The following is a 27,324-nucleotide window of genomic DNA, read 5'->3' as shown; positions in this document are numbered from 1 at the left end:
AACCATTAGATACAGAGGCAAGGAGCCCTTAGCCTATTTCAGAACCAGGGTTGATGGTTTCCTACGTGGGGAGGGCTCCAGTGCAGGGGTATAGATAGGTTCTGTCAGATCCTCCAAGATAGACCAGATGGCTGGCTCTGACGAATCTGGTCCAGACAACCCGCTTTCCACCTAGCTTTCTGGAAGCACAAACAAGCCCCGATCAGAGGAAACACCAGCCGCTACTCGGCCAGTCGATTATGCTCATTTCTCTTGAATTGAAGCATTTTTTCCTTTGCCAGTTTCCTAAAGTGCAGAAATTCAAGCAGGGGCGGGGCGGGGCTGGACGTGCTGGGGGCGGGATTCCCGATAGCCCCTGCCTGCAAATCCCTAGGCTCAGCGCCTCCCGGAGCGAGTTCTGCATGGGCACCATGGGGAACAGCAGCGCTGCTGAGGACGGTGGGCTGTTGGTCGGACGTGGGCCAGAGTCCCTGGGGACTGACGCCGGGCTTGGGGGCGCCGGGTTGGTGGCGCTGGTTGGGGGCGTGCTGCTCATCGGCCTGGTGTTGGCAGGGAACTCGCTGGTGTGCGTGAGCGTGGCCTCCGAGCGCACCCTGCAGACACCCACCAACTACTTCATCGTGAGTCTGGCCGCTGCCGACCTTCTTCTCGCGGTGCTGGTGCTGCCTCTCTTTGTCTACTCCGAGGTGAGCCTCGGTGCGCTCTTCCCTTAGCTCCAAGGCTCCCAGTCCCCAGCCCCAGAGCGGTTTCCGCGCATTTGGACCCTCAGCAACCTTGAGCCAGGGTGTTTGCAGGGACGCCAGGTCTCCTCACTCCTGACTACCCACTTTCTCCTGCTCCTCAGAATCTTTCACCTACTTTTCCTCTGTCCGTCACCCTGTCATCCTCCGGATCCCTTCCTACTCTTAAGATCTGCCGACCCAGAGAGACTCTTGTCCCTAAAACCCAGGATTACAGAAAGTTGTCTTTCTTAATTAAGCCCTGGCTCCCACTGCAGAAATACTGCACCCCCAGTCCCCGCCAAAAAAACCAGCCAGACAGGCAGGCGAATGTGCAGACACACATCACTGCCAGTGACCACTGCTTTTGGGAACACACACACACACACACACACACACACTTGCCATCCTGTGCCAGCTCACCCTATGGAAGAAGCTCAAAGCCTGCAGCCACCCAGCTGCCAGGAGCTTGGAGTCCTGTAGGCTGCAGGCAGAGAGGCCTGGGCAGGATATCGAACCCGAGGGGCTGCTAAAGGAAGTGGGTTCAGGACCCTTTGGAGACTATTGAAACAGAGGCACCCCAGATCAGATCTGTCTCTTAGGCAGATCTGCTGTGGTTATTGGCAACTCTTCATCTGCCTGAGGTTTGGCCAGAGAGGGAAGGGGACATAGTGGCCTGGACTGAGGGAGGGTGGGGCGGGATGCATGGCATTTCTAAGAAAGACACTGAGTTCTGGAGCTAGAGCAGAGGCCAGTAGCCACACTTGACCCCAGGTCCTTCCCAAGGCACAGACGTCACTGTGATGATTCTTAAGCTCCTAATCGTCCCAAATCAGTGTGAAGGGATTTGGGGACAGGTGGTTTGAGATGGCTGTATGTTCCTTTGCCCTTGGAAAAGAATACTCCATGCAGCAGACTCATAGAGAGCCCCGTGAGGTCTTTGTACTTTTAGGACACATTTGTCCTCAGGACAATTGTCATATGTCCAGCAAGTGAAGAAACCTATCCAAAGCCCCACAGCAGTGACAGTTCATGCAGGCGGGATAACTTGAGTCTTAGAAGTGGGTAGGATTTGTGTTTAGGAGGCAGAGGGTCAAGGCCTAAGAATTTAGGGACTCCTAAATACCAGATGGTATTAATCCTCCTGGATCTTACCCAAGCTTCTCACCTAAACAAAGATCTAAGTCTCCAACACAGTCTCAGGCTCACGTTGGGGTTGTATGTTCCCTCCCCTCTAATACACAGCCCTCGATTCCCCTCAACAAGAGAGGGGCTAAGAAAGTACGTGGCTGAAAGGCCAGGTCTTGTGTTTCATTTCTGCAACCTCTGCGTGGCCAGGTCCAGGGTGGCGTGTGGCTGCTGAGCCCCCGCCTCTGTGACACCCTCATGGCCATGGACGTCATGCTGTGCACCGCCTCCATCTTCAACCTGTGCGCCATCAGCGTGGACAGGTGGGTACCCCGGACGGCCCCTCTCCTATTCCCACCTCCCGGTCAGCCGTCCCACTCGGTGGCTTCACCACTGCTGTGCTCCTCTAGGTTCGTGGCGGTGACCGTGCCGCTGCGCTACAACCAACAGGGTCAGTGCCAGCTGCTGCTCATCGCCGCCACGTGGCTGCTGTCGGCCGCGGTGGCTGCGCCCGTGGTTTGCGGCCTCAATGATGTGCCCGGCCGCGATCCAGCCGTGTGCTGCCTGGAGGACCGAGACTACGTGGTCTACTCGTCCGTTTGTTCCTTTTTCCTGCCCTGTCCGCTCATGCTACTGCTTTACTGGGCCACTTTCCGCGGCCTGCGGCGCTGGGAAGCAGCCCGGCACACCAAGCTTCACAGCCGTGCGCCACGCCGACCCAGCGGCCCCGGCCCGCCGGTGTCGGACCCTGCTCAAGGTCCCCCCTTCCCAGACTGTCCTCTTCCCTCACCCAGCCTCCAGACAAGCCCCAGCAGGCCGGAGTTAGACCTATCTCCGAGACCCTGCAACCCCAGGTGTCTGCTTCCCGATTCAGCGCTCCCGCAACCGCCTGCTCCGGCTTCCCGCAGGAGAGGAGGCGCCAAGATCACTGGAAGGGAGCGCAAGGCAATGAGAGTCCTGCCGGTGGTAGTCGGTGGGTTCCTGCCCTGGGACAAGTGCTGATAGAGGGAGGGGTCCTGGGAGGCGAAGCGGGATGGGGGAAGGGTCCAGGTTGGAAGGGTTGAAAGGTGGGTCATGGGTGAGGGACCTCGAGTGCAGATGTACAGGGTCATGCCGCCCACCCCCAGGGGTCTTCCTGATGTGTTGGACGCCTTTCTTCGTGGTGCACATCACAAGGGCGCTGTGTTCGGCTTGTTTCGTGTCCCCACGCCTGGTCAGTGCCGTCACCTGGCTAGGCTATGTCAACAGTGCCCTCAACCCTATTATCTACACCATCTTCAACGCCGAGTTTCGAAGTGTCTTCCGAAAGACTCTCCGTCTCCGCTGCTGAAAGGACCGCTCATCTCCTGCGGTCAAGGAGTTCCAAGCCTGTGTGCAGAGTGCGCTGGCAGTCTGATTAAATGCAATCTTTCCTAACCACTTATGGACGCTGGGGGTTGGGGAAAAGCAAGGAAAGGGGGAAGGTCTTTTGTCTGGTTGGTGGGTCCTGGCTAACTTCTGCCTTAGAGGATGCTGCAGGTTCAGCTCCAGGAGGCAGGCCTCTGACGTCCTCTGCCCCAGAAGAGTATGGGAACTACTGCACCTACCTTTGTTTCCCTTCAACATGAAAAGTGACCAAGTGTCTTCCAGGGATAGGAACTAGAGGAATTTCCTGAGGTTCCTGGGTCCCCAGGATCCTGTCCAGACCACCTCTTGCTCCCTGGAGAGCCAGGGAGGGCTCTTTTGTCATTGTTTTGTGTGTGTGTGTGCGTGCGTGCTCATTTTGGGAGCTTTCTGAGTACAGCACACATAGCTTCTTACCAACCTTTCTCCAAAAGGTACCCGAAACTCAGCACTGACCAAGTTCCACTAAGGTGCCCTCTGGAAGGAAGCCCTACACTCAGGCCCACCCAGGCCATCTTTATCCCATGTATGTCCAGCATCTGGGGATCTATGTGACCAGGTGGCAGGGTTCAAGGCTGGACTGAGGGGTCCAAGCAGCCAATGTGTTGGGGCTAAATCCTGTAAGAGGTGATTCCTGGCAGGGACCACCTACCCTAATACTTTTCCCTCCCCCATCCTGCATGGGAGATGTAAGTCAGGACTGTTGCGGGTTGGGGAGTGCAGAGGGGGCTGTTCTGCAGGGTGGTTCTAGATTGGGGTCCCACATCAAAGGCAGATGGTACAAAGTGTCACACTGTTCTCCATATTGAAACATAACGAACGGTGAGTTCTACAGCGGTAACCCTCCTCAAACTCTCTCTCTCTCACACACACACACACAATCTTTTATACTTGTCCTGGTTGAACAGGGGCAATTCCCCAGCTCTGAGGGTGGTGTGGCTTCACAGGGCTCTAGATGCTCATGCCCCTGCTGTGGCCCCTTGAATGTAGACTAGCATGCTCCCAGAGGGGCAACGAGATCTCAGGTTTGTCTGTCCACAAAGTCTAATACTAGTGGAATGGGGCTCCCTTAAGTTTTGTCCCTGGAGACCCTAGGATACCAATTGTGCCTGGCCTTTGCTGACTTCCACTGAACTGAAAAGCTCTGTAGATACAAAGGTAAGGCTGAAACTCATGTGAGCGGAACAGAAGTCTCTAGAAGCTTGATATAGTCTGGGGAACTGAGCCCTAAGTGCTCATTTCCCTAGAGTTTCTTCCTTAAGAGGAAAGGGAAACAATAAATTGGATCAATTCCAGGTGGCATGTGTCACTTATCCATTGCTCTCAGATAGTCACTAACCCCAAACTAATCTTGGTTTTGTTTCTGCCCCCCCACAGTGCCACTCCTTGGGGGTAGATGCCATGGGTGCCCCCTGCAGGCTGTCTCCTGGGGGGATGGAACTGGCATTTCCTTGCTATCTTTACCATGATTTGTTTTTTTTTTTTTTTTTCCTTCTACTGTCTGTGTAAATTGAGCTGTGCCCTGTAACCTAACTGCATGGTCTGGGTGGCTGGTTAGAGCTGAGGGCTGCTCAGCCACCAGAAAACGCTTCTGGGAACAATGGAAAGGCTTCTGCTCAAAGCTGTTAGAGAAGCTCCAGGCTTGATTCCAGCAGCAGTAAACAGGGTGCTCATGGAGACATTATTCAGTAGAAAGGCTTCAGGTGCCTGGCTCCCTGCCTGTTAAGCCTTGGGGAGACTTGGGATCTCCTTACATGTATGCCCCTCCTTCATCTACTCTTGTGACTCACCTTGAGAGAATCTCAGGGCTGGGTACAGAACCTTCTGGCACAAGGAAGAACCATTCTTAGCCCAGTGAGGGGTATAGCAATGATTTCCTTACACATACTGAAGTGTGAATCTGGAAGATGCTTTTATCTCACAGATCTGTGTTTTAGGACTCAGAATTTGTGAGTCTGTACGTTCATCCTAAACTTGAGGCTTCCCTGCACTATGTAGGGAATATACAGGGTCTCTAAAAACCACTTCCACTAGAGAAATACAGGCTGAAAATTCCTCGGGGGTCACAGGCTGGCCTGCACTAAGTGCTGGCCATGACGGCAGTGAAGACAGGTCAACAAGAGGGTTACTGGAGGCCTTGTCCCCACAGTAGAACACATGGCAGTGTGTAGCCCTTACTCATGCAATCAGGCCTTAGCAAAACCCTCTGGTCAAATGAATATAAGGTGGACTTGGAAAACTCCAGGTATGGGGTGGGAGCTTTATTTACATCTTTTTTAACAGATAAAACAGGTATGTACACGTGGCACAGGGCACCTCCAAGGGTGGTGGGACACTCATGATCCAGGGATGAAAGAGCACCGTGATAGGCCAAGGGCCCTGGGCTATGGCAGAGTACCTCATTCTGAAAGCTGCCAGCATCCCGTAGTCTCTGGCAGGAGTTTGTTTCCAAGGGCACAGTTTGTTAATAACTTGTCCGGCAAGTTTCCCATGGCCCCTCTTCTCAGCAGCCCCCAGTCATCAGAGGGCCCAAGCCTGTGATGGCTTCTCAGTAGAGCTCAGGGAGAAGCCTGGCTCAAACAGCAACTTTTTCTATCACACTTTCTTCAACATGGACGTCATCAGCCTGGACAGTGACAGACGCTGACTGGCCACATACATGCTGATGGTCTTTCCAGTCCTGGAAGAGAAGGAGACCGTGTTAGTGGGAAGGACAACAGGGATCCACTGTGGTACAGAGCAGCACATCACATGTGGCTAGGCTGGAGGGTGGGTGCTTAGATGGGCCTTGGATTTCACACTAAGGAGGCTGTTTGTGAGCTGTCAGTCAGGTAATGTTCTTGTCAGGGCTGGTGAGTCAACCACTAAGACTGCAGAGATCAAGTAACAAAAGGCATTCACATTACAAGATTGGATATGTTCCTGTGTCCCTGGAAACAGGGTCTCTCTATCATGTAGCCCTGGCTGACCTGGAACTAACTAGTAGATCAGTCTGGCCTCAGACATGGGAAGGAGAGGCGGGATTTCTAAAGAGTGAGTTCCAGGACAGCTAGGACTATACAGAGAAATTAAACAAACTTCACTAAACTGCACCAATTATAAAATCCATGTCACTGTAGCAATGTGGGTCAGCAAACTGTGTATCAGACGCAGATAAGCACTAGACCCTGGCAGCCATATGTTGTTCTCCATAACTAGTATGAACTGGTGTGGAGCCTTGGAGCTAAGGACCCTGGACAGGTTCATAGGAAATTCTACAGGAGGAAGCCCCAGGCAAATGCCAGTGTCCCCCGACAAGCAGGCCTCCATCCAGGTCTTTGAATAAAAATGCAAATATCCAAGACTGATTCTTAAAATCTCAAATTCTGGGGCTGGAGGGAATGTCTCAGCAGTTAAGAGCACTGGCTGCTCTTCCAGAGGTCCTAAGTTCAATTCCCAGCAACCACATGGTGGCTCACAACCCTCTATAATGGTATTTCATGCCTTCTTCTAATGTACAGATGTATATGCAGACAGAGCACTCATAGTTAAACAAGTCTTATAAAAAGAAACCTCATATTCTGCATCAAAAACAAAACATAAATAAGCAAATACAAACTGTTCTATCTTAAACTTCACTGTTCGAAAAACCAGAATTATAAATGAGTCTTGGTACCAGAAAAATGGCTTAGTGTTTGTTATGGTTTGTATATGCTTGGCCTAGGGAGTGGCACTATTAGAAGGTGTGGCCTTGTTGGAGGAAGTGTGTCATTCTGGGGGTGGGCTTGGAGACACTCCTCCTAGCTGCCTGAGGATGATCAGTCTGTTCCTGGCTTCCTTTGGATGAAGGTGTAGAACTCTCAGCTTCTCCTGCACCAAGCCTGCCTGGATGCTGCCATGCTCTCACCTTGATGACACTGGACTGCACCTCTGAACCTGTAAGCCAGCTCCAACTAAATGTTGTCCTTATAAGACTTGCTTTGGTCATGGTGTCTGTTCAGCAATAAAACCCTAACTAAGACAATGGTTAAGAGCACTTGCAAAGAACCTAGACTGTTCCCAGCATCCACCTGGTGACTCACAACTGCCCGTAACTCCAGTTCCAGGGATTCAAGACTCTCCTCTGACCTCTGTGGGCACAACCTACACCTACTCCCCCCTCCAGCAACACTCCAGCACTCAGGAGGTAACGGCAGGCTGATAAGTGAGTTTGAGGTCAGCTTGGTCTATACAGTGAGTTCAAGGCCAGCCAGCACTACATAGTGAGAGGAGTTGGAGAGGTGGTTGGGGTGGTGTGGTGATGAAGTGCGTTTTGTGGTGACATCATGAAGACCAGAGTTTGGATCATAGCATTTATATAACAGGCCAGCTTCAAGATGAAGCAGAGATGGGGGAGGATAGCTGGGCTTACTGGCTTCCAGTTAACCAAGGAAGAGTTTAGGGAGAAACTGTCTCAAAGGAATGGGTAGTTATTAAAGAAACACACCTGATGGCCTCTGCGGGTCTCTCAGCAGGCACCAGTACACACACACACACACATTTTGTTGCTATTAGTTTTGAGATAGGGTCGATAGGTAGCTTTGGCAAGCCTGGGACAAGCTATGTAGACCAGAGTGGCCTTGAACTCAGAGACTGGCTTTCTAAGTGTTGGGATTAAAAGTGTGTGCCACCATATTTGGCACTATCATATACTTTTAAAACAATGATTTTTTTTCTTAAATCCCATTAATAAAAAGTTTCTGTGACTAAAAATGATTCTGGCTCATAGGTCCAAACTGTGATGTCTTTGGCCCTAACCGTGAGAACAAGTGCTAATGTTTGACAAGATTTTCTCAGAGAAGCCTACCTTATGATTCTCCAAAGCAGTGAAGCAGAAAGGCCTGGCATTATGGCAGGAAACAGACATAACCATTCTAGAGTCCTGGCAGAGACAGGTCCTGTTATGTGGATGAGCATGCAAGCTATTCCTAACCCTCCCAGCTGATAGCTTAATGTGCACAGTCTGCAGATTTGGATACATCCTTTCCTGTATATGCCAACCATATAATTAAAACCTTAAAGTTAACACCCTTTTCAAATGTTGTTAGGTTAGGATGGCGATGAAAGCCTCTAAATTCAGCACTTGGAGTGCTGTGGCAGAAGTCACATAAGGCCAGCCTGGGATATATAGAAAACTCTGTGTCATAAAAGGCCGACCTTGGGCTGAAAAGAGTCTCAGCAGTTAAGAGCACTGACTGATCTCCCAAAGGTCCTAAATTCCCAGCAACCATGTGGTGACTCACAACCGTCTGTAATGGGATCTGATGCCCCATTCTGGTGTGTCAAGACAACTACAGTGTACTCACATAATTTTTAAAAAGGGCTAGCCTGGGATAGTATCGAAAAGAAAAGGGGGAGGGGGCATGGAGATCACTTAGTAGAAAAGGTCACTTGCTGTCCAGCCTGATGATCAGAATTCAATCTCCTGGATCCAGGTGTGGAGGGGGAGGACCACCTCCTTCAGGTTGTCTTCTGATATTTATGTGTGTACCCAACTGGCATGCTAAATAAGTAAGTAAATAAACAATGTAATTAAAAGCAAGCAAACAAAAAAAGGGCTAGGTATAGCTAGCTTACTGGTAGAGTACTTGCTTGGTTCAAGTTCAAACCCAGTACAACAACAAAACAACAAACAGTGGGCCAAAGGAGCTAGCTGCAACAGACTGGGTGGTTTTTTCAATATGAAATGTCTAGAACAAGCAAATGTACTGAAGAGAAGTTGATTATCCCCACTAGGGCCTAGGGAAAAATGAGGGTGACGGGGTGAGGGCTCCATGGATTCATTTGAGGGATGTTTCAAAATGTACTGGATTATTGTACCCCTGTAAAGTTACTAAAATTCATTGACTATATGAATATAAAACAGGTGAACTTTTTTGTTATGTAAATCAGAACCAATTAAAATGTTCTGACACAGACTACATGAGGTTTGAAGGAAATAAACACTGTGCAAGTTAAAAGCAAAAACATGATGTGAGTGTCATTTAGCCCAACAAGAGAACAAAGAGAGCCATCTCTTTAGGTGCCCAGTTGACACAGGTGAGGAAGTTAGCTCAGAAGTTACATTTGTGTAATGTGGCCTCTGGCTTCTGCTCCTTCAGATCCCAGCTACTGATTCCTTTGAAGCCAACATCAAATTTTGGATAGTGACATTTACTTTTTTAAAAAATGATTTATTTATTTTATGTATATAAATACAGTGTAGCTGTCTCAGGCAGACCAGAAGAGGGCATCCGATCCCATTACAGATGGTTGTGAGCCACCATGTGGTTGCTGGGAATTGAACTCAGGACCTCTGGAAGAGAAACCAGTCTACCGCTGAGCCATCTCTCCAGCCTGACCTTCACTTAAAAAAAAAAAAAAAAAAAGGTTTATTATTTTTACTTTATGTGTTTTGCCTACATGAATGTTTGTGTGCCATGTTTGTGCCTAGTGTTCATGGAGGGGAGAAGAGCGCATCAGATCCCCTGGTACTAGAGTTAGGACAGTTGTGAGCCGTCATGTGGGTGCTGGGAACTGAAGCCAGGTCTTCTGCAAGAACAGCAGTGTTCTTAACTGAGCCATCTCTCCAATCCCCTACACTTGTTTTATAGTAATTCAAATGAAGAAATAGTGTGCGCCTTTATCCCAGTACTTGAGAGGCAGGAGGATCTCTGTTCAAGGCTAGCCTGGTCTACAGAGTGAGTTCCAGGAAAGCCAGGGCTATATAGAAAAATGTTATCCCCTCAATCAAAATTAAAACTAAAAGCTGCAGTGTTTGTCTTTATTGACGCAGGGCATCAGAGAAGATGGCTGACTTAACATAGTGGCTCCGAGAACTGGAATCTCACTAAGACTATTCCTAGAATCAAAGTGCCTAGAACAGGAAGTGGTGGAGGGCGGGGCGAGACGGAAGTCTGCAATGTGACAAGGTCTCTACTGAGCCCGTGGCCGCATTTCAGGAAGCTGCAGACTGAGAGCGAAGGTCCTGGGTTACCTGTGCTCTATGATTTCACTATCAGTGGCCCTGGCTCGTGTCCCAGCATCCCTAAGTACAAGTAGAACAATTTGGCTCAACTTTTCTCAGTTCAAAAGTTTGTTAGTAGAGTTCAGAAGACAAACTTCTAGCCAGGAATGGTAGCCCATGCCTTTAATCCTAGCACTCGGGAGGCAGAGACAGGTAGGTCTCTGTGAGTTTGAGGCTAGCCTGATCTACAAAGTGAGTTCCATGACAGCCAGGCTACAGAGAAACCCTGTCTCCCTTCCAAAAAACCCCAACTTCCCCCAAAAAGAGAAGACAAACTTCTGATCTTGCTACCCAAATCTCTGGCCCCTTGAAGACAAGTACAGCTCTAGAAATGTCCAGAGATCACAGACAGTACCACCCCTCTAAACCCTGGAGGCAACAGCTCCTGAGGATTCATCAGGGTAGGTAGGACAGCCAAGAGTCCACCAGGGTGGAACATCACATTTTCCTTGTGACATGTGGAGCTCTCTGAGACACCTGTAGACCTCAGGGTAGGGGGCACATGTCCACTTCATGAGCTGCCCTTTGTGCCTATTTTCACATATCCACACTTTTGTTAGCTAGCCAGGTTTCAGCAAGCCACCAGGCCGAGTCTTATGGGACATCAGAGAGTCTTGTCAGCAGACGAAGCTTGAACCTGCAGTGGCTACTGAGCTAGCTCTACAAAGGAACTCGTAAGGTTCCTACATCTTTAAAACTTAGACTAGGCAAAAAACTGGGTCTGTAGGGTACAAGGGATAAATGAGTCTTCCTAGGATAACCATGGGCTGAAGACTTTGGAAACAAGAAAAATGATGAGGCTACTAACTATCCTAAAGTGTTCTTAGGAAGGGTAGAAGTTTAAGCACATAATGTTCTAAGTGTTCAATTGACAGCCCACTAATACCCTAGGACAATATGGATGCAGCCCAACACATAAACTCACTTACAACATCCTGAGTTTCTTTTGACCCCTCCATTATTTATTATGTAGTTCTCGAGTATGCACTTTTGTAAATGACAATGTCATGTCACTGTATCAAAAGTTATACATGCAAACAATGCTCTTTAATGCTAGCATTGGTAGCAAGCCTCAAATCCAAGCACCAAAGAAAAGGAGGGAACAGAGGTGTAACGGCAGTCTGGGCTACATAAAAGCCTGTCAAAAAAAAAAAAAAAAAAAAAAAAGAAGGCTGGGGCTGAAGATGTGGCTCAGGTGGCAGAAGGGCTGCTGATTCAAGGTTATTCTCAACTATATACAGAGTTCTACAGCAGCTGGACATATAGGACACCCTCTCTCAAAGACAAACAGGGCCAGGCGGTGGTGGGGCATGCCTTTAATGCCACCACTCAGAAGGCAGAGGCAGATAAATCTCTGCGTTCGAGGCCAGCCTGGTCTACAGAGCAAATTCCAGGACAGCCAGGGCTACTCAGAGAAACCTTGTCTCAAAATACAAACATAAGAAAAAAAGAAAAAGAAAAGGAAAAAAATCCTTTTTGCTGTCCTAAGAGCCAATTATTAATACAAACAATGACACTGGACGACCATTCTTGCAATGTCCTGGACTAGGACATGATGAGAAGCCCTCAGAACACAGACTCCTTACCAGTGGATTCTGCCCATGCAGGCCTTAGCATGGGGCACACATGCTCTCATCTCACATCTCCAGCTGGGAGCTTGCAGAAACGGGAGGTTGTGTGTGTGTGTATGTGTGTGTGTGTGTGGAGATGGGGAAGTGAGAAAGACTGCTGGGTATTCTGAGGGTGCTTGGAGTGTGTCCGCCTGTGCAGGCGCTACCCAGGACACTAGACAGAAGGCTGAGGGGTGCAGGCATGTGAGCAGGCACACTACCTTGCGCTGGCAGAACGTAGAGCAGTAGTTAACCTTGTGGCAGCCGGTACACTCACTCATAGCCTCCCGGCCGCAGTTGACACATGACTGCTGCAAGAAGGACAAACAAGTGTCAGTGTCACAGCAGGCGCCAGGCTCCATGGTAGCCACCCATGACCAACAGAATCAGTAGGTACAGCTGTGAACTGTGTCCATCCCAGAGTTGAGCAGTTGTACAGAACTGGCTTCCCTTTACCTGAGCTTACTCTTCACTATGAAACAGAATGTCAGCCATGAGGGTATATAGAAAGCCCAACTTGGGAAAAGTTCTCAACCCTTCAGCACACCTCCTGAGTGCTTGAGGTCCTAGCCTGCAGACATGTGGGGGACCAGCACTGTCACCTCTGAGTTGCCTTGAGCATGTCAGCTCTGGTATGGAGTCTGGCTCCAGTATCCCTAGTGGTTATAGGATCTCTGGGTCTCCCCCGTGCTGCTCTTCAGAGTCACTTCATTGAAAGAACACTAATTGCCCAATGTTTCATGTACTTTTTCTTTAAGACACATTAGTAGAAGATGGTTAATAAACTGAACATAACCTCTCAGTGCCTTATTTTTGTATGGCTTTTGGCAACTATAAACTTGATGTTAATGAACACTTCTCAGGATGTAGAGAACCAGAAAACCTGAGACTGAGCTACAGAGTTGGGAAGGACATCTGTTAGGGTACTGAGTCACACAGGCCAAAGGGGGCCATGCTGGTAGGCAATGGGCAGCAGCCTGCTATGACCAACATATACAATACACAGATGTGACTGCTGGCTCACAATGCTATTCAGTCCACTCTGATCGCTGTTTTTGCAGGTACACTAGAAACAGAATAGTTACTTGTAGGCTTTTGTTCTGAACTTTAGCTTCCTTCTGGGGTCTTTACTGTGACCACCATCTTCCTATCTGTGAAATATCTGCTAGCCCATTCCCTTTAGAAAGCATTAACTGCAGATGGATCCTGGGCACTGAATTAGCTGTGGGGCCTCCAGCACTGTACCAAGCCTCCAGACTCTGCCTCCACCTTAAATGACATAATACTACAAAAAAGTCCTTAGCCATGTAGACAGAATTGGTAGGCTAGAATCAGGGAAGGCACTATGGGGAATACTGGGGGTCCAGGCACGCAGGAGCTATAAAGACAGTACTAGCTACAACCATGAAATTCAACTTGGTGACACTGGAGCTCTTGCACAGGTGCATACACACCTAAAGCTCACCAGAGAATGGCAGATATGCAGGAGGCTCAAGGGCTGTCTTCCCTAGCTGGCAGCTATTCTTAGCTCACTCTACTGATGAAAGGTCATAGGGAGTCTGCTTTGTGACTGAGTTATGTGACTGAGTTCAGGGATCAAAAAGGAGTGACTATTGAGCCCTAGGGCATGTATTAGATAAAGCTTTGTACCCTGAACCAACAGGATGGGAGAATTCAGGAAGGAAGCCACACTATACACTAAGTGTGTACCTCCCTGAAGGAACCAGCCCAAGGGAAGTTTAGGGCCAGAGAATGCATCAGGGACTAGAATAGACACCAGAAATGCATCAGGGACTAGAATAAATACCAGAGATGCACCAGGGACTAGAATAGACACCAGAAATGCATCAGGGACTAGAATAAATACCAGAGATGCACCAGGGACTAGAATAGACACCAGAAATGCATCAGGGACTAGAATAAATACCAGAAATGTACCAGGGACTAGAATAGACACCAGAAATGCATCAGGGACTGGAATAAATACCAGAAATGCATCAGGGACTGGAATAGGCACCATTTTGCAGCAAATCTGCATAGCTATTTTTGCCTCTTGTCCAGGCTGAGGCCTGACTTTGCTTGTTCTAGTCTTCCTATCCTGGGTCTCCTGTACTTTTAAGATGAAGTAAGGATCTCTGTCACTCACACCTTGACCCCAAGATCACATGACTGAGTACTATACCAAATGACAGGAGAAAGTGAAGCCACTTCCTTCCAGTTCGATTCTTTGAGACTTTCATGTGTCCCTCAGACCTTCAGGTAGCCCCACTTCTGCTTGGGCCTTCTCAGATACATCTGTTCATAGAACCCCAGCAAGTCTAGTCCATCTGGCCTTTCCTGTTTCTGAAAGACCCGTTCCCTAGGGCAAGGGAAGCAAAGATCCCACCCAATCCTGCCCCCTCACTAGCAGTTCATAGACCATACAGCAGTTTACAATCCATCTGCAGCGTCTGATGCTTGTGTTCCTTCTGTATGTATGCTTGCTGGTGATGCTCCAGGTGAAAGGGGCAGAAGACAGATACGTAGCTCCTGCCACAGCCTTGACTTTCAAGTCTATTAAAAGCATACAAGGATAGCCAAGTGGAGGTGGCACAAACCTTTAATTCCAGTAATCGGGAGGCAGAGGCAGGTGGATCCCTGAGTTTGAGTTTGAATCCAGCCTGGTCTACAAAACAAGTTTCAGGGCAGCCAGGGCTACACAGAGAAACTCTGTCTCAAAAACCAAAACTGAAAAGCCTATGGGGCACCTTGGAATTCAGTACATATATACAGTCTCAGTTCCTGGGAAGCACATACAGGAGGACTGCAAGTTCAGGCCAGTCTGGGCTACACAGCAACCAAGAAAGCTGTGTGTTTACCTATGTAAGAGCTCCAATGTCACCAAGTGGGAGTGAAAGGGAATGAGACAGTGAGGACCAGACTTCATGGTGCTTGGTCACAGCACACATTACGGGCTGCTCGACTGTCCATATCTCTGGATCAGAAAGCAGCAGCCCTGGGATGACTGTCCAGAATGGTGACTCTCATGAGGAGCATTCCCAGTGGTCCTCAGAGGGCACAGAAGAGAGGGATGCCACATCCCCTCCCTGAACACCTACTTAAGAAGTGCGGTATGAGGACACTCTTCCTTCCAGACCCATCCAGGCAGAATCCAAAGGCCCCTGTCCAGCACTATGGTCTTTTCCTTTAAGGCATCAGTGTGATTTCTGCAAGCGTGGCCTCCACAGGTTACACAGAGGAGAGGGAAGCAGTAGCTGGTATCTGGATACTGAAAGAAGCTGCCAGAACCTGGCCTACATACACACCTGAAGCCTGCTGATTGAAAGTAGAAAGCTGGAGGCTGGAGAGATGGCTCAGAGGCTAAGAACACTGACTGTTCTTCCAGAGGTCCTGAGTTCAAATCCCAGCAACCACATGGTGGCTCACAACCATCTAAAATAAGATCTGATGCCCTCTTCTGGTGTACTCTGAAGTACTTCTGAAGACAGCCATAGTGTACTCATGTAAATAAAATAATAAATAAATAAATCTTTAAAATAAACAAACCTAGAAAAAAACTAAGCTGTTTAAAAAAAAAAAAAAGTAGGACAGCTGTCTGCTCTGTGTTGCGCTCTGTGGGCCATGTGCACTGTGCGTGCTCTGTGCTATAACGTTGTATGTTGTGTGTGTGTGTGTGCTGTGTGCTGGCTGAAACAAACAGTAGGCCAGGCTAAAGACTCTGGTAGATGGATGATTGGATGAATGGGCCAGTAGACCTAGGGTTATGCCTACAATGGTTCATCACTTCAGGCACTAGCCGTGAAAAGCCTTAAGCATCCTCCCTCAGAACCACTGATAAAGATGTTCCACGGAGCTAGGGCTCAATGAGAAAAATGGAATAGGTGTGAGTGTCTTCTAGACAAGCAACTGAAGAAGACAAAATTGTCAAATCCACAGACTCATCACAAGGCAGAACTACCAACAGGCATAGGCTGAGGGGTTGGATTAATAGTATCTAATTGGAGGCCTAGAACAAGTAAAACCACCATGGATTTCTTGCCCACCTGCCTAATAAACACCAAATTGAAATCCTTGGAAAGGGCCATGGTCAGCTAAACTGTCTGTGGGGAGAAAGCCAAGTATTCTTAACTATGGTGTTTCTGTGAATAAATTAACTCCTGTGAAATAATTATCTTTTTACCCAGCCCCTAGGGATGGCTCCTTGACTCTATGAGGTCGGCATTTCCAAGGTGTCCCACTGTGATATAGACAGGATCCCTCATGCAGCTTCTTGGGGACTCAGGGATGAGCAGTGGCATCTCTGGTCAGCAGCCAGGAAGACAATAGTGGGGGCCATGCTCCTCTAGGACTAACTCAAGTGAATGTTAAGTTCATTCTGGACAAGACAAGAAAAGCTCTTCCATGAGCAGAAGAGCCTCTCCTGTACCTGTACTGTTGGACTGCTCAGCAAGTAGACAAGGGCTCCTAGATGCAGTGGTTAATATAAGACCCTGCGGCTACTGAGCCAGCTTGGTTTCTGTTGGACACAGTGTCCTTGACAGGCAAGGGCATCTGCTTTTCTGCCCTATTTAGTCTCTGCACATGTAATCACACACACACACACACACACACACACACACACATTATTAAAACTGGCATACATGCACACACAAAATCCTGCAACTTGCTTCAGCTAGGCTAAATAAATTTGAGCTCTTTTAAAATTCCAAATAAACTATGAAAGCTGGCAGACTCAGGAGCCCCCAGCTGTGTTAAATTAACTCCTGCACCACCTCCTAAAAACCCCTCAGTGGGGCTTCTCAGCTGGCCCTACTGCACAATCCCCAAGTAGAAAGGGTCTCAATATGATCTTTCCACTCCAACACAAGCATCATTTGCCTTCTAAACCTCCCCTTCCTATGTTGTGATCAAGCAGGACTGCTTGCAAATCAAACTGTGATGTCCAGGGATTGTTTTCTCAGAGAATGCAAATTCGGTAATGCCAGTTGGTGAGTTTAGGTTTAAGTTGGTGTGTTTAGGTTCCAGTTGGTGTGTTTAGGTTGCAGTTAGTGTGTTTAGGTGTTAGTGTTTCAGCCAATCTCAAGAAAATCTACACTTTTTCTACAGGTAAAAAGAAGACACCTGAGCTGTTGACCACGAACCCATCCCCCTCTCCCTTTGTACATTCAGGTACCCATGTATAGAGCCTTCCTATAGGATTGAGTCCATGTCTACCGAGGTGCCAGTCGAGCCAGTCCTCAAACCCTCCAGTGCACAAGAGCTCAGAGACTAACTGCTGTGGCCAGCACATGTATGCTGGGCTGTGTACCCAGGAGCCAGATGGTGACAGGGTTCTTTACTTCCCTCTGGTCTGTTCCCACCAGCCATGTGACTGATCACACACTAGCAGTCAAGGCCTGTCCCTAGCATCACCAGATTCAGTACAGGACCAGCCACCATGGCCAACTGATGGCTAGTGGTTTCTTTTTGTCAATATATTTTTATCTATTATTTGTTTGTTTCTTTCTTTGAGGCAGGGTCTCACTACATAGCTCTGGCCTTCCTGGAATTCACTGAGTAGATTAAACTGGCCTCAAGCCCACAGAGCTCCACCTGCCTCTGACTCCCGAGTGCTGGGATGAAAGGCGTCCTCCACTACACTCAGCTTGTTAATATATTTTAAAATTTTATAATTCTATGTGTATGAGTGTTTCACTTGCATGTATGTATGACCACATGTATGTAGTGCCCCCAGAGCTCTTCAGATGGAAGGAAAGCCTGAAGGGTTAAATAGTGTCAAGTTATTATGACCTAATGATGTTGCAGAAGGCTGGAATAACCCGAGAAAATAAGTCATCACCAAGCACATAGCAATGTTCATCGAAACATAGCACACACTCAGCACAAAAATGAATCCTAAAGAATTTAAGCAGGATAAGGTGACACAGTTCTAAAAATCAACACAGAGTAGACTGAGACATGAGGATCATGAAATGGCCTCAAAAATCAGTGGCTTATGCCTATAATCTCAGTACTTGGAGGTTAGAGGGAGGAGGACCTCAAGTTTAAGGCCATCATCATTTACATAGCAAGTTGAAGGCTAGCCTGGGCTACATGAAACCTTATCTCAAAACACCAAGGTGGGTATGGTGGTATACACTTTTAATCTCAGCATTAAAGACACTCAGCACACAGGCAGAGGCAGGTGGATCTCTGTGAGTTCCAGGGATGCTAGCACTATAGAGAAATACTCCATCTCAAGAACAAAACAAACCAACAAAAATCCACATAAAATAAGCAAACATAGCTAAAGCCCCAAGAGAACAGTCTCCAGAACCACGCTAGAATGAAAGCAACTGCCACAAGAAACACAGGAAGTCCTCAACTATCTGAGAATCCCACATATTTCTAAGTGATGTAGATTAAGTGTGAAAGCAGGCCTGCATCAAGCTGTCAACTGCTTTTCAGCAGATCCCTGGCGGGGAAAGCAAAGTCCTCTCCTCAACTGCTGCTGGAATAACTAAGAATGAACCTCAAGATCCACAAGTGTCTCGCTGAATGAAGTAAACAAGACAGGAGGAGACACTGGCAGGCCTCTGCACTACTGTGGAGCTCCACAGCTTGGCACTGACCTCTCTCTGATAACAGAAGTCAGGATGGTGTAAGGTAGGAATGCCAGTGTGGCTGGTGATGTTTGCCAAAGCTCATGGTTCCTCTGATAGAATATAAGCATTTTACTGTAGTTAAATTTTGCTTTGACTAAAAAAAGTCCAAAGCACATAGAAAATGTTAATAGTCATTTATCTTTGGATACATTGGCCCTTGTGTTGAGAAGCTACAGGAAAACATGGTGGCCACAAGGTTACAGAATCCTCCATGGCTCACGGGAGGCAGGGCATTGCAAGGACAGATGGAAAACAGTGTGTGTTTGTGTATCAGACCCACACCAAATAACACCTTCCAAACTTAAAATGTGAGACATGTTTTACTACATAAAAATAGCCTGAATGTAGAAACATCTATGAATACCACACATTCAAAAGTAATGATTGGTGTATTTAAAAATGTCTTCCTTGCTGAAATATGCCAGTCTTATTCAAAATGTTTTATTAGTGACTGCCACTCTCAATTGTATTATTTTCCAGATTTCCCTTCTCAGGGCCAGTGGACCAGTGATCTTCGTAGGCCAACACAGGAATCACATGCTATCCCAGGGCTAGGGGAGGTTGATGGTTACAGGTCTGAGCTCACATTACCTCTTTTCTCTCTGCATCAACCTGCATTCTCGCCTGGGTCACAGCAGCTTCCCTGCAAGAGCTCGCCTGCTTGGCTTGTTCAAACAGCGTTTTCAACTGCTGGGCTGTGTTGAGTAGGGAGTTGACCATCTCTTCCAGGTACAGCCAGTTCCGATGTTCTGACATCTCCAGCCCACTGACCACGGAGGGAGAGACAGCTTTGGTGGGGGTAGAGGGTGGCACGGCCAAGGCAGGCAGCGATGTCAGGACTAGAACGTAGAATGTGGGATAAACACGAGATCAGTGACTTCCAAGCTTAGTTAGTGAGGATAAGAAGGTGTGAGGAGATGCACTGGAACTGAACAATGTCCCCACTCTGCCTCACATTCCCACATACTGTCAGTCAAAAGCCTTCCCTGAGAACTGATCACTTCTAATATAAGGAGAAGCTCACAGACAAAAGAAAGAAATGGCAAGCAAGACACTCATCCAGAGAAGGGGTAGCCATGAAACATACAAGCAGACATAGGAAAAGCACACTTTGGGCAGGGAACAGAGACATTCGGCCAGCACCACACATAGGAATACCAAGGCTTATCTGGAAAGTCTTTCTGGGGTCTGCAGTCACTATGAAAGTAACTAAAGATAGTGAGAGTCATGATTCTTATGGATGGAGAAGAAAGCCACTGATAGACAGAAGGGGACCAGAACAAAGTGTGATTTTAGACTCAGTAGATACTGTGAACTCCCCCTGCAGGTGGGTCTAGAATAGAGGTGTATGTGTGCGTGGGTGCAAAGTACTTTCTACTTTAGTCTACTGAGATGTATGGGAATAGACACACCAAGAACACCCAACATGACAGGGCTTCTGTAGAATGCTGTTTCTACTGCACAAAGCCTTGTTCCAATTCCCCTGTGAACTGGATAAGGCACCCAGTCATCACAAAAACCAGTACTCAATAGTTCCAACCTCTATGATGTAAGCCAGATATACCAGTGGCTTCTGAAAGAAGAGGGGAGTGTTAAACTTGGGATGAGGGCTAGTAAGGTTGTTCAGAGAGTAAAGCACCTGCAGCACAAGCATAAAAACATGAGTTCGAATCCCAGGAACTCAGGTAAAATCTAAATGTCATAGTGCACACCTGCAATCCCAGCATGCCTCTCGGTTTGCGGTGAGATTGAGGAGACAGGAGAGACTGCCCAGGCTCTGAATGACAGCTAGCCTGGTATAAGCAGTGGAAGAACAAGAGGACTATGTCAAACAAGGTGGAAGATAAAGACTGATACCCAGATCAGTCTCTGACCTCCATACCCGCATGCTATAGTGCACCAGGGCATCATAAGGCCACATTCACATACATACAAATGTGCATAGAAACACACATGTTGGGTATGGTGGTGCAAGCCTTTAAAAGAACAGAGGAAAGTAGATCTCTGTGAACTCAAAGCCAGCCTACATAGTTGGTTCCAGACCATGTTATATAGAGTTCCAGCCAGTGGCCAGAACTATATAATGAAGTTCCCATATCAAAACAACAACAAAAAGAAACACTACACACACACACACACACACACACAGAGAGAGAGAGAGAGAGACAGAGAGAGAGAGAGACAGAGAGAGAGAGACAGAGAGAGAGAGAAAGAGAGACAGAGACAGAGACAGAGAGAGAGAGAGAGAGAGAGAGAGAGAGAGAGAGAGAGGACTAATGAAAAACTTGGGATGAACCTCAAGTGTCTAGTTAAGGCAGAAAGAAAGTCCCTGCAGTTTAGAGGCAAGCCAACACAAAGACTGCCTCTGCATCTCCTGCTGCCTCATACAGGGCTCTAAGGTTAGGAGTATGAACAGAAATCAGGAAAGCAGCCATTAGGATTAACTAAAACGGGAAGCCCTATATCCAACCTAGTGGGAAGTGTGAAGAGGCACTGTAGATCTTTATGGTTTCAGGAACCTCCCATGAGACTTCCCTACCTTCAGCAAGGAGACAGGGCTCAGAAGACACAGGATCCCAGGCAGGCCCTATCACAGGTCTGCACCATTACTGACAACAACCCATTCTATAGGAGCCAAAGTCATACTACCAGGGTAAGAGACATGCTACATGACAACTGTAGGTAACCTCCAACAAGACAGGTGAAAGGCCAAGTGTCAAGGGGACAGGTTCAGGAAGCAAGTTCTGGCTCACCCTGCCACTGGGGACCACCAGTGACTGGCTCATGGGTGACTAGTAAATGCTGACTTAATTCCTGAGTTTTATACCATTTGTGTGTGTGTGGGAAACAAAATAAAACACTGAATCAGGTTGGGTAATGCCTGCAACTACTCTTAAATAGTTGGGGGGGAGGGGCAGGAAATTCTTTGTACTGTATTTACAACTTTTTTGAATATTTGAGATTTGTTTTAAAAAACCTATTTTAATGTTATTAAATATCTGTGGTCTGCAAGCAGAGTACCAAGATGAGCAGTAGAGAACACATCCTCCTAGGGCAGGACAGGACCCAGCCTGCAGCAGAGACAGGAGGAGGCTGACACGGGTTGGAAGAAGAGGAGTCTGCATGAGCCTAAAGGATGGAAGAGGTCAGATAGATAAAAGGGAAGATAGTGAAGCAAGTGAGGGGAGAACTTTATCTTATTTGTTTATTCGTTTTTAGCTCTTGGAGACAAGTTCCTAGATGTTGAAGAACTTGACAAGTATAAAACCAAATGCCCATCAGCAGGGGAAGGGGCAGGTAATATTTTATCCATAATATGTACCTTTAAAAAATATACTGACACAGAAATTTGTTCAAGATGTGCCACTAAGTGAAAACCCAAAGTCTGATGCCCACAGAGAGAGGGTCATCTTGGCTTTCAGCTATGGGGACACAGATAGTGGCACAGTCCCTCACACCAGACACAGCTCGATCCAATTCCATGGCTCGTCAAGGCAAGAAGATAGTCTGCTCACACATTTCTGTTGGGGTGGACCTGACAATACCAACAATAGATCATTTCAGTGTCTATGGAAGCAGCCTAATACAAACAAAAGAAACCTTATATATGAGTGAACAGCATAATTGTGTCTCATAAAACTTTATTTGCAAACACAGGCAGAAGGCTGGACCTTGTCAGCCCCAACCCAGCACTTCAAGAGAAAAAACAACAACAAACACATCAGTACAAGCGCTATTTCATTCACAAGAAGCAGTTCTGAGGCTGGGGCATTGAGTCAGAGGTAGGGCACTCACTCACCCAGCATGTATGAGATGCTACTGGGTTCCATCCCCAGCACTACAAAGAATAAAAATCAAACAAAACTGTATTTTGAGAACTACAGCTTGCATGAACATAAATTCTTTTATACTCACCAATTTTGGGATGTGATGTTGGTAATGCAGCTTCTGGAAACGGAGCAATCTGGCAGCTGTCCTGATAGCCAGGGTAGTGGGGTTCAGGGTGGCCAACCCTGCAGGGGGGCTGCACACCCGCCTCTTGCACTGTAAGAGAGGCAGACAGACTCAGCACAGATTTAATTCCAAGTCTCTGCAGCTGCATACTCAATCCAGAGACCTCAGCCCTGAACCCTGAGTGGCCCTGAGCATGTGCTGTGGGCTGATGACACACCTGGATTCAGGTGATTGGAGAAATAAAATTTACCACAGAAGATATTGTGTGCTTTGTTAACATGTCTCTTAGAATATCTAACAAGACACATGACTAGAGTTGTTTCTAGTGGCTGGTGTCAGCCTAAAGCAAAAGCAGCAAATGTTACCTATCTCCAGCTCTGTGTATTGGTCACAGTGCTATTTCTCCAGTACCCACCAGGCTCCTGTCAAGATATAGTCCTGCTCAAGGTCTGCTAAGGAGCCAGGCAACAGAGACTGCCACGGGGTTTGGGGATATATCAGGCAGATCCTGAGACAACTTACCTGTGGCTCCTGCAAAGACATCACCTTGGGCTGGGCTCTCAGAGATGACAGCAGTGGCCTCTACAGTGGATGCTCGGTCAAAGGTTAGTGCTCCAGAGGTAGTGATCTGTCCTGAGGGTGTCACAGTGACTGGAAAGGCAAAAGGGGATTTTGTTCATGGCCAAATCAGGCACTGGGCCTGAAGCATGACTGCTCAGGCTACTTTGCAACTGCAAAGGTAGAGGTTTCACAGAGATCCCAGGGCCAAAGCAGACACAGGGACATACCCCATTCGTGGTATGACACCAGGAAGTCAGTGACCTTGGCTCCTAGGGGAAAGAGCCAGAGAAGGGGAGACTCAGGCCTCTATCCACACTGCCAAGTCTGACTATGGGTGGCCAGGGAACTGTGTACACCAGCCGGAAAGTGTAAATGAATTTTAAAATGCTTTGCAGTTTGAATCAAATGAAAAGACTTTTCATTGTCAGATGGTCTAATTAGGTAAAAGACAGGATGACAACTCGGCAAAGCACTGCTCTGCTCTGCTAGCACTCACAGGTGGTGGCTGCCGTGGCAGGAAGCAGCGTGATGTTCTTGGGGGAATCCTTCTTAACTGGAGTTGTGGGCAGCTCGTTCTCTTTCTTGCGCCTTTTGTAAGGTACGAAGAGCCTGACAGGGCCACTCTGGGGAAAAAAGGTAAAGCTGACCAAGGGCAGCATTCAAAGGACACTGCCTACCTCCCACTCCTTATCAAATTAGTGACTCTATTGCTACTGCAGAAAGCAGACGCCCGCAGGGGCCCTCAAAATGGCAGAGAAGACATTTTCTGAAGAAATACATGAAAAGCACTGCTGCCAGCAAGCACACATCCTCGACATCTGGAGCTTCATTCTTAGAAGAAAGGAAGTGGACCCAAATAAAGGAGAACAAGGAAAACCACAAGCTGAAATGAACATCAGCAGCAGTGGGAGAATCATGTAGAGCCATCTGTAACACAGGAAAGCAGCACTGGGAAGAGGCATGGTGCAGGCCTATAATCTCAACAACCAAGCAGAGACCAGACGACTGCCACATGTTTAAGTTCAGCCTGGGTCACAGTGTGAGACCCCATCTCAAAAAGAAAAAGCCCAGGGGCTAGCCCACTAGCACAGGCCTTCAATCCTAGGACTCAGGAGGCAGAGGCAGGTGGATCTCTGTGAGTTCAAGACCAGCCTCATTTACATAGTGAGACCCTGCCCTGAAAATAAAAACAAACAGCCCAGTGGTGGATCACAGCACTTGCCACCAAACCTACCAATACCGAAAAACCTGAGTTTGATCCCTATCTCCTTCCCTACATTAATCTTTAACCAAGAGAATTCCCTACAGATGTCCCCACAGAATATCTGATATAAATAATCCCTCAATTGAGATTTCCTGTTCTAGGTTTGTTAAAAAATACCCAGCACAGCACACGCCTCCTGGTGAGCGCTGACACTACAGGCGAGCGAAATTTATGTGATGCAAGGGGTTGAACCCAGTGGCTTTGTGCCTGCTGGGCAAGCATTCTTCCAGCTGAGCTATATATCTTTAGCCCTCCTCTCCTTTATGTGGCTCTTTGGCACCTGAACATGCACCTCCCCTGGCTACAGCTGCTGTTTGCTACTGTGCTTTGAGGGCTGTGCTTCTTTCTCATCTCCAAATCTTAGTGTAGTTGAGAAGCAGACCTTATAGGCGACATACTGTGGCAGGAGTGGGTATTGACACCCACTATCCCTGGCTTTTTGCTGTTTCTTGGGGTCCACACTGTCTCCTACAGGGTGTAATGACCTCTGAGACAGCTCAACCTGGGTGTGCAGTTGCTTCAGGTTAAAGTAGACCTGGCTGGCTGTCCCTGGCTTCTCTACCTAGCAGGTGCCAACTTGTAGAGCTACAGTTAGGGCTCCAGAGTTCCCAACAGAATCCTGGCTTGTAAATTGCCATTATCTTAGCAGGTTAATCTATGGCTCTTCAAAGGCAAACCTCGAGAGCCTACTCTTAACCCGAACAGGCTTTTCTTGGCTGCTGCTGTTCTTAATTCTCGCTAGCTAATGCAAGGCAGCATTTTGCTCTGGTGTGGCTACTAGTCACTGGCGACCATTTTTGTTTTTGTTTTTAAATGATGTTTAAAATTATAATATTTTCATTAAAGTTTTATAGTAGAATTATATTAAAATTAAATAAACTTGGCGTGATGGCAAACCCTTTAATCTCAGAACTTGGGAAGCAGAGGTCAGCCCGGTCTAAATACTAAGTTCCAGGATAGCCAGAGATACCCAGTAATAGTCTTGTCTCAAAACAAGCAAATGAAAAATTTAAGTATATTTGGTATTCATAGCCAAGAACATGTCATCTCTCCAACTACAATTTCTTTTAGCCCCACACTCACATGTATGTGGACAGCACAAATTGAACTCACTGAGCTATGAAAGAAAAAATAAGAGGAAATGAAGGTGAAAGGGGAACATGCTGAGGAGGGTGCAGGGAAGGGGGAGGGAGAGTCAGAGGTGTGTGTAATCAAGACACACTGTATAAAGGCACGTAACGGTCAAATAGTGTAAAAATATTAAGACAGGGTTTCTCTGTATAGCCTTGGCTGTCCTCAAATTTGCTCTGTAGACTAGGCTGGGCTTGAACTCATGCAATCTGCCTGCCTCTGTCCCCCAAGTGTTGAGATTAAAGGAATGTCTTAAAAATTTCTCTCAGGAGCTGCACAGATGTTTAGAGCACAGCTGCTCCTGCAGAGCAATTTTTGATCCCAGAGTGTTTTGAGCCCAGCAATCATAAGGTGGCTCACAACCATCTATCATTCTAGTTCAACAAGATCTGATGCCCTCTTCTGCTCATAAACATAAAACAAAGTATTTTCTTAAATTCTCTAATTTTTAAAAATAGCATCTCATTAAAAAGGCGTGGCTGGTATAAGATTTGTTATGTAACACAAGCAGGTTTCTAACTTGTGGCAATTCACCTAACTGCATGTTGGTGATATGAATGAAAATAACCCCCATATTGCTCACAGGGAGTGGCACTATTAGGAGGTGTGGCCTTGTTGGAGAAAGTGTGTAACTGCAGGTGGGGTTGGAGGTTTCAGATGCTTAAGCCAGGCCCAGGGTCACGATCCCTGCTGCCTGCCAGTCCAGATGTAGAACTCTCTGCTACCACTCCAGAACCATGACTGTCTGCATTTAGTCACACTTCCCACCGTGATGTAAACTCGCCCCAAGTAAACATCTTTCCTTTATAAGAGTTGCTATGAGGATTGAAGAGATGGTTCAGTGGTTAAGAGCACTGACTGCCCTTCTAGAGGTCCTGAGTTCAAATCTAAGCAACCACACAGTGGCTCACAACCATCTGTAATAGGATCTGATGCCCTCTTCTGGTGTGTCTGAAGACAGCTACAGTGTACTTACACATTATAAATAATAAATAAATCTTTAAAAAAAAAAAAAAAGGCAGAGGTACCAAGGTCATGGTGTCTCTTCCCAGCAATAGAAACCCTAAAAGAGACAACTCCATCTCCTAAGTTTTGGGATCCAGCCATATACTACCATGCCTGGCTTAAATTTTTATTTTTATCAATTAGTAACTTACCAGATTATTAATGAAACTAAAGCAGGAAAATCATAACTAGGCAGCTTCTACATTATGTTACAGACATTTAAAAATAATGCATAATACTGAGAGTGGAAACAAAAGTAATATGTTCATGTTAGCATCTCCTTTTTAAAAGCTACATGGTAACATTTAGCAAAATCAATAAGATCATGCTTCTTGAATCAGTTATGAATTTAAATGAGGAGCTAGTTCAAGGACATTAGAAGATCTACCCATGATAAAGTAGGAGCTTTGTTCCCTGAATCTGGGGCCTTTCACATGCCGAGTGAAAAGTGCTCTATCAATGAGATATATCCCCCCCCCCCTTTTTTTTTCTTTTCTTTCCTTTAATTTTTTTCTTAAGGCAAGGTTTCTCTGTGTATCCCTGACTATCCTGGAACTCACTCTGTAGACCAGACTGATCTTGAACTCACAGAGATTCATCTGCCTCTGCCTCCCAAGTGCTAGGACAAAAGGCATACACCAAGACCAACATCTCTATAACTTTTCAAGAGTTTCACTAGGTTGTCCAGGCTGGCTTAGAACTCACCCTAAGTCAGGAAGGTCTTGAACTACTAGTCTTCTTGCTTTAGCCTCCCTAGTAGCTGGAATAATAACTTTATGCTACAGGCCTGGCTGGTGTAATCACAGCACAATGCTGAAAGAGGCGGCACGTGCGTATTTACTGGACCCACTTCAAAGGAGGCATCACTCTGGGCTCACCTGGCTCCATACAGTCTTCTCAT

At 47.2% G+C, this 27,324-nt stretch overlaps 2 protein-coding genes across 5 annotated transcripts in view; one reads left to right on the top strand and one right to left on the bottom strand.

Moving 5' to 3' along the window:
* Nucleotides 1–410: 410 nt before the first annotated feature.
* DRD4 (dopamine receptor D4) lies at nucleotides 411–3,177 on the top strand (the record flags this gene model as incomplete). Of its 2 annotated transcripts, XM_080911551.1 has the most annotated exons (5): nucleotides 411–438; nucleotides 553–686; nucleotides 2,058–2,170; nucleotides 2,258–2,820; nucleotides 2,975–3,177. In XM_080911551.1, the coding sequence occupies 5 exons, from the start codon at nucleotides 411–413 to the stop codon at nucleotides 3,175–3,177; spliced, it is 1,041 nt and encodes a 346-aa protein (XP_080767677.1). The 2 variants fall into 2 exon arrangements, with proteins under 2 accessions (XP_080767677.1, XP_080767676.1); XM_080911550.1 differs by having other exon boundaries at nucleotides 411–686.
* A 2,310-nt stretch (nucleotides 3,178–5,487) lies between these two features.
* The window catches only part of DEAF1 (DEAF1 transcription factor), a 28,479-nt gene continuing 6,642 nt past the window's right edge, over nucleotides 5,488–27,324 (bottom strand). For 2 of the 3 annotated variants that reach the window (XM_080912447.1, XM_080912449.1), the window contains exons 7-12: nucleotides 23,520–23,646; nucleotides 22,985–23,113; nucleotides 22,424–22,552; nucleotides 19,100–19,347; nucleotides 12,086–12,175; nucleotides 5,488–5,910 (exon numbers count right to left, since the gene is read on the bottom strand). In XM_080912447.1, coding sequence (XP_080768573.1) covers nucleotides 5,806–5,910; nucleotides 12,086–12,175; nucleotides 19,100–19,347; nucleotides 22,424–22,552; nucleotides 22,985–23,113; nucleotides 23,520–23,646 — 828 coding nt within the window. In that variant the 3' untranslated portion in view covers nucleotides 5,488–5,805. The remainder of the gene's footprint in view (nucleotides 5,911–12,085; nucleotides 12,176–19,099; nucleotides 19,348–22,423; nucleotides 22,553–22,984; nucleotides 23,114–23,519; nucleotides 23,647–27,324) is intronic. The other variant, XM_080912448.1, reaches the window with a different exon arrangement.

Source organism: Micromys minutus, assembly GCF_963924665.1.
Source record: "Micromys minutus genome assembly, chromosome: 2".
In the NCBI taxonomy this organism is placed as follows: domain Eukaryota; kingdom Metazoa; phylum Chordata; class Mammalia; order Rodentia; family Muridae; genus Micromys; species Micromys minutus.
The sequence above is the reverse complement of the archived record's forward strand: the minus strand, read 5'-3'. Positions and strand labels throughout refer to the sequence as shown.